Below are 7606 nucleotides of genomic sequence, written 5' to 3'. Positions count from 1 at the left end.
TTTTTTACCGAGGGGGTTCGGGTGAACCCCATGGCAACCACGTAGGTTCGCCCCTGCATTAATTTAATAATGTTTTAATAACGTTAATTTAATAACATTGTAATAACGTTAATTTAATATACTACTACTACTATCCTTAATAACGTTAATTTAATAGCGTTTTATTAAAACTATAATTTTTTTTATTATTAGTATAATTTCATTATTAATTTAATATTTAAATAAATTATATTTAGATATATTATATAACTTAAATTCACCCTCTGTTTTATAATATATATAAATACCCGTGCGATTTTTTCGTATGAGGCTGACCCACCTAATTAATAAATCTTCAATATTGATCTTTTTCCACAATGACAAAAGAAATTAGATGTCATTTTCATCTTTGAGCCAAAAATAATAAAAAATAATAGTGAAAAGTCATTTAAAGGTCATATTTGTGCATTTTTGAATAGTTAAAGGTCATATTTGTGCACTGTCAAAGTTTAAGGTCATATTTATGTATTATGCTCTTAGATTTTAAGCTGGACGCGCCCAGTTTTGCATGTTGAACACGCGTTTTGCCACGTAAGATTGAAGGTCATATTTGTGCAGTTTTGAATAGTTAAAGGTTATATTTGTGCACTATCAAAGTTTAAGGTCAAAATTATAATTTGGTGTTAAGTTTAGGGTCATTTTTATGCATTAACTCTTTTTTTTTTCTAATATAAAACAAAGGGAAAGAAACAACCATAGGCGTTTCAACAAAATATGAAAGGAATAATATATGAACAGTACTTTAACTTGACATCAAATTATAACTATGACATTTAATTTTTAAACCTTGACAGTGCATAAGTAGACCCTTTAACTATATAAAAGCTGAACAAAAAAATACTTCAATTCTACAACTTACATGCGTGAAACTCAATCGCTTCTACGTGGATTAGTAGTCCACTTAGATGCTGCCACCTAATAAAAAAAGGCACATCATAAGTATGACCTTTAACGTTGTCAGCGGACAAATAGACCTTTTAACTATACAAAAGTTGAACAAAAAAATACTCAAATTTTAACTCTGATGCGCGTTGTTTTGAGTGTATAAACACATTTTGTCAAGTAGGATTAGAGTGTTTTTTTGTTTAACTTTTATGTATTTAAAAGGTCTACTTGTATATTTATAAAGTTAAATATATACCTATAATTTAATTTCAAGTTAAAAGTATTATGTATTAGGCCAATCTGAAATGAATAAATATGGTTTCCTCCTCATCATAAGGCGTGCATATGTGCCAACATGAGCTATCATGCTATAATAAAGATCTCTCCGATCTTAGTTAGGTCAAATTTTTTTTTTTAAAAAAAACAGTTGTTACTTGTGAGTTGGACCCCTTTGCAGGTTCACGCTGTTTTGAAAAATCAATGATTAAAAACACACTTAATAAAATATATCAATATTTTGAGTTTTATAAATAAATTATCAAATGCCCCAATTTTTTATTTGAACTATTACTAATTACTTTTTATACGCAAAGAGGTGGTGTTTCAGATAGGAAAAAGAAAAATTTAATAGTTAAAGTATATTTTAATAAATAATTAAAGATAGTTAAAATAAGAAAAACTCTTCACACCTAATAACTTTTTACTCTTTCGCTCAACAACAAAGAAACAAACAAACAAAAACATGTGTAACAAAAACCCCTTGTTAAACCCACAGAAAATAGAGAGTGCAGTGTGTGTGTGAAAGGTGAGTTGGAGTTAGAAAATCCTCATTAATCCAAAGTTTCTCACTCACAACAATTAGGTTTTATGTCATCAGGGCCATGGCATTGCTCCTGCATTTTCTCCCAATCTCTTTTTTTCTTCCTTTAAGGTAATTAAATCCACTAATTCACCTTCTCTTCTAGTTCTACTAAGCAAAATTTCATTTAGCTATCTTTATTTTTCTTGCTCTTAAGCTTTTGAAAATGTAACATGAGTTAATTAAGTATGTTTCTTTTGTTGGTATATGTATTGATATATGATGGAGAATTATAGCGTTGGCGGATTTAGAATTTGAAGTTTATGAGTTACTATAAAAACTACAAGTTAGTATACAATACTCCCTCCATTTCAATCTGTTATCAGTTTTTAGATTTGGCATAGAGTTTTAAGAAGGTAAATTAAGATTTTTGAATCTTTTCATCATAACTAAATAAATGTGAAATGTATCAAAATGCCTTTTAATTCTGCAGTCTTAAACATGCCACGTGAAAAGTTAATTAGAAAATAGCCAAAAGAGGATAAAGACATTCTTGTTAAATGAATAATAAAAGAAAGTAAGAGAAATAAATTGAAACGGAGGAAGTAATATATAATGGATAATTTTATACATAAATACAGGTTGAGCAAAGGTTATAAACTAGCACATAGTATGTATCCACCACTGATCACATATATATTATTGCTCTGGTCTTTATGGTACTTTTTTGCTTAGAACTTAGGAAGGCGGAAAAGTTCTTTACATTATCCTACTTGCATAAATGATTCAGAAAGTATTATATTTTCCATGGGCAACATTTAAAATTCCTTATTAAGCCATTATGTGCTTGAAGCCACTAGTATGTAGGTGGAAAAGATTTGTTATATGTGATGTGTTACCCACGCGTGCATTCGCACACATAGCTCAACCATGTAGAGGTGCTTATTATGTGTACTATGACCAATTAGAGGTGTTAAAATGGGATAAAGGGGAGTTGCAGGGCCGGCTCTAAAATCTGGTGCGTGTATAGGGGTGTCGATGCACCTATTGTGTTTGGACCTGATGCCATTCCTAATTTGTTTTCTACTTACTTCTGCAGGCAGAATAGAGAAGTAGGATTAAATCTTGCTTCAGAAGTTTTGAGGTGTTCAGCTGCAAAACCTGGTTGAATTTGCTGGTCCTTTTGCTTTCCTGGAACATGTGAACCTTGAACATGTAAGTACATTGTACTTAAGTGGGGAATGAAGCCATCGGTCCGCAAAGCATATCAATCTTTGTAATATGTTGACAAAACCTGTTGTGGGGATACATTTAGAAGAAGATTTATTCCATTTTATTTTTTTTGTGAATTTTGATCTATCTTTTCAAATTCGATTGAGAATCAGTGCTCAATTAGCTTTCCGGTATGTGATCAATGCAAAAGCATAGTTTGGTATTTTACATTCATCTCGCTTACTGTCTGAATATATAGTTCTTCTCTTCACTTCATTCTAGCTTTGGTTTCTCTTACCAAAAATCTGATTGAAAAAGAAAAGCATCAACTATTAAAGTACAGATTCTAAAACAGCCTATACTCTGTGATGTAAAGCAGTAAACATGTGAAGGTAGATGTTTATCATTAAAGTATTGGGTTTACGGAGCATACAATTCGTTTATTAAGATTTTGGGATCTTTTTGATGATGATGTGAACTAGCTTGAGTTCTTTTACTATTCCAAGTTGGAGAAGGCTTGAAAATTGTTCTACATTACTGCCTGATATCTGGTAGTGTAAAGAGCAAAACCATAGGTGTGGAAGTTTTTTCATGGCCATAATAATCCCCTTTATCGTCACTGTAAACATTGGTTGCTGATGTTTCTCCGAAAACTCAAAGTCAATGTCATCATGTCATGCACCTTGAGATGATAATTGTGTGTAAATCAGAGCTTCCTTGAGTTAGAAGTAGGAAAATCAAGTGGCCTTTTAATTGATGGCGCTAGTGAAGGATTTAGAATGTAATTCACGTAGTAAGAAATCACACAGGCGGCACAATTACCGGTATATATAAAGCTACATTTTCCATTCAAGTTTCTATTTCCAGAGTACTTGTCCGGGACTAGCGTAACAAGTTGTTCCTTGTTGCCTTTTTCCTTGGACATAAGCTGCATATGGTTGCCCTGAGACTGCCTAAGACCTTAAAATCAACCTCATTGTTTGCTATTCCTTGAGAAGGTAACTACATTACCATTGAACCAACTTGTTAGTGAAATAATAACAGATATAAGGCGGGATAGCGTTGAAACAACAGAATTGTAGTATAAACAGGTGAATGGTGACGGTGTCAAAGCTACCAAATAGATGCTCCTCTTTCAACTGGATATCTGATCTTGAATATCTGTCTAGTGAGAGGGTGAGAAGTTGACATCAATCCTGTATTTTACCTTGTTCATTGCCCCATCCGATATCAACTTCTCGATAAAAAATTCCTTCAGTTGCTACTTGCTAGCCCATAATATAATAGTCCCTTCCTTCAGTTACCTTTGTGTGTGTTCTAAGAGATTACTAAAAGACAATGATGGTTCACAAAGATGGGCAGGCTTGACAAGAAAAAAACAATTCATTCTATTTCAAGATTACAAAAAGAATAAAGAATACATTGCTTACACAAAATATTACACTATGTTCTTTTTCTCCTGGTATCCCAGAACAAAAATAAAGAATAGAAATGAAAAAAAGAGAATTATATAGACAACATTAGTAAACTCAATCCTTAGAACCTTGAACGCTTGCATTCAGGAGAAAAACCTTGAGAGAACCTTTTAGCATCGGCGCAGTAATTGTAGATCATGTATTTCTGCTGAACCCATCGAAGCCTATTTCTTTCATTAGCGTTCAGTTCTTGAGTTTGCCATGTCTGAGCATTGTTCACTGAGTCAGTCTTAGAGCCTCCACATGATGAAGTAGATGATGCAGCTGACCAGACACAAGCATTTGTATTGAAATTCCTGTAAGAAGCTGTAAACGGAGCCATTGACCAATCCGTCTTCACCCGCCCTCCTTGGGTTGCCCAGTCATCAGCATTCCATAGACTCGCGTAAACTCTCATTGCTTGATTCTTTGGGAACGGAACACCAATTGCTTCGTCGTTGTTGTACACTCTTATTGGTATGTTATCCACCAAAAATCTGGACAATTAGACAAATGTCAATTATGTTAAACATGCATATTAAGAAGCAATTTTGCTCAACTCTCCATAAGTGCTGCCACGCTCATGTTGGATTCTCCAAAAATGCAATATGCATTTTGATTGAAGGATCCAACACGAGGTGCTAACTTTTTCTTTTTAGATTGAAGGAAGCTTAGATTGTAACGTACATGATTCTTTGAGAGTTCCAGACAATAGAGTAGGTGTGGAACGACGAGGTGGGATCGAACCATAGACGAAATTGTTGTTCTTTGTTGCCTTTACCCTGGGAGTAAACGTTGGTGTGAACCGTGTAAGGTTGTCCTGATGAATTTCCAAGAAACTCGAAGTCGATTTCATCGTGTCCTGCTCCTTGAGAAGACAACTGTAAATAGCAGAAAGAAATACTTTATCAGTTGGACATGTTTTATTAACTACCGCAGTGCTAGTTAAAAGGACAAGTCGGTGTACCACAGCTCCTACTATGTGTGGGGTCCGTGAAAAGGTCGGACCACAGGGGTCTATTTCACACAGCGTTACCTTGCAGCCTGTCTCTGCGGTCAATTACTAGAGTAATAGATAAGAAGAGAAAAGACATGTTACTTACGTAGAAAGTGGTGACAGTTCCAGCAGAATTTCCGGGTACTAGTTTGAGCTGCATGTCGAACCTTCCGAATAAATATTCATTCTTGGACTGGAATCCTGAACCCGATATTTTGTCAAGGGACAAGGCGAATACACGCCCGCCATCTTGTATCTGAGCTCGCTGGTCACCAAACGTGACCGTGGCGTCTTGGTAGAAATTCTCAGCCCACACAGGACATAACAAGAGAAGTGCAAGAATAGAGAGGTGCAGCAACATTATAGAATATGTACTTGTACTTTAATTTGAAGGTGAAATGGGATAATTGTTCTGTGAATGTGTGTTGCGATTGTGATATATATAGTAGAGTTTGGTAGAGGGAGGAGGAAGGATGGAAGAAGGGGGAATTCTGTAAAATAGCTGTGAATTGAAAGGATTGAAAATGATGTCTGAAATGTTAACGCGTTCGTTTGTTTGGAGATATGGGGTGTGGGGACACACATCAGATCTGTTGGGGTTGGGTGGCAGTGACATATACTTTATTCACCAATTACCCAAATGGAAAGATTGACATTATAATAGTACTTTAATATACTATTGCACCTTACACACTAATGGTTTCTGGCTTTTTCTTCTTTATTTTATCGTGTTGTTGGGAGGGCTGGATCCACCCTTGCGATTTATAATTTATGAGTAAGATTCTTGTAAAAATTTTACATTCTCGACGTCGCATGTTGCTCACTTGCCTTGACATGGAGGACACACCAGATCCACTAAAGGGTCGTTTGGTAGGAAACCAAGTTATACAGAGATTAGTAACACATGAATTAGTAATACATGGATTACTAATTCAGAGATTATTTTTTATCAAGTGTTTGGTAAAACTAGGCCTAATACTAACAAGTAGCAGACTGGCTCCTATAAACTGGCTGATAAACGCGCTAACGCGCCTTCAACATCCTAATTCTGAAGATATTCATCATCCTTCAGTGAAAATATATGAACCAAAGATACATTTCAATAGAGGACAAGCTGTGGCATTTTTCAATGTGTTTGATTGGAAAGGCCAAAAGATTGAGCCAACACCAGTACAGAAGCTTGCGGATCGAAACAACATATAGTCACTTTCTTGTGTAATTTTGCAACATATATGGTTTTCAAAAATATATGATGATGAAAAAAAGACAATATTGGAGACTCTAAAAAGTAGTGATCATAATAAATTATCCAAATCCTCTTGATAGACAGATTTGCTGGTTACCAGATCCTCTTGATAGATTCCATCTTGGAAAAATGTGATCCTTGAACTTGGACTACAAGATGAGTTGGAAACTGTAATTCGTCTAAAAAAATATGAGCAAACATTCCCAGTGCTAGGTGTAAGTTGAACTCTCGAAACTGGATGGTCCAAAATAGGCCACATCTGATTCGGAGCAGTATCCCATAAATTATCCAAATTCAGATCACTTAGATTCCTAAAATTATTGGAACAATTACTGTGCATGTAATGACCAACTTTCTCTGCCAAATATGCCGGAGTGTTGGGGCTCTAAATCTGAAAAAGAGTTGGAATGGACTGGTGGAGCCATCGGGTAGCATAACACTATGTTGCTCGGACTCTTAAAAAATTGTCAACGGGTGCGTGTCGGATTCTCCAAAAATAGTGTATTTTTGGAGAATCCGATATGAGTACTGCATAAAAAGTGAAGAGTCCACGCAACTTAGGCATAGCAGGCAATAACCTTGTTCTCACCTACATAGCTATCAAGAGTGTCCAATAAAGGAACTTGTGCAATTGGATTCAAATGGAAGAACTTGGTTGTCTTGTTTGAGACACTCAATAGTCAATACCAAATTCCTATCAAGTTCAACATGTACCATAGCATACTCTACAACAAGAAGTGTCGTGAAGGCATTGTCCTGCGCATCTGGTAAGTGTGAAATAAGAGTCATGGCTTTAGACTTTGAAATATAATTGTAATACCTCAAACTTTTCCCTAAGCCTAATTTCGTCTCTAGAAGGTTAAGGAATGACTTTCTAAGTGAGTAACGTTTAAACCATATAGAGTTTCTCTAATTTTGACTTTTTATCATGTGGAAATTTTAATTAGCTTTCCAACGATATAAGATCCACCCAA

The 7606-nt window shown here is 35.0% G+C and overlaps 1 protein-coding gene and 1 long non-coding RNA gene across 2 annotated transcripts; one reads left to right on the top strand and one right to left on the bottom strand.

The window, feature by feature from the left end:
• Positions 1-1485: 1485 nt before the first annotated feature.
• On the top strand, positions 1486-3163 carry LOC107878489. The gene is made up of 2 exons (XR_001676886.2): positions 1486-1855; positions 2823-3163. It is a non-coding gene; the product is annotated as an uncharacterized LOC107878489 (long non-coding RNA).
• Positions 3164-4299: 1136 nt separating this feature from the next.
• Positions 4300-5789, bottom strand: LOC107878483 (xyloglucan endotransglucosylase/hydrolase protein 15-like). Its single transcript, NM_001325112.1, is given in 3 exon segments — positions 4300-4886; positions 5077-5270; positions 5493-5789. Coding segments are annotated over 3 exon segments (864 nt in total). The 5' UTR covers positions 5748-5789; the 3' UTR covers positions 4300-4471.
• Positions 5790-7606: the final 1817 nt, after the last annotated feature.

Source organism: Capsicum annuum, chromosome 7 (genome assembly GCF_002878395.1).
Source record: "Capsicum annuum cultivar UCD-10X-F1 chromosome 7, UCD10Xv1.1, whole genome shotgun sequence".
Lineage (NCBI taxonomy): Eukaryota > Viridiplantae > Streptophyta > Magnoliopsida > Solanales > Solanaceae > Capsicum > Capsicum annuum.
This window is presented reverse-complemented; position numbering and strand designations above follow the sequence as displayed.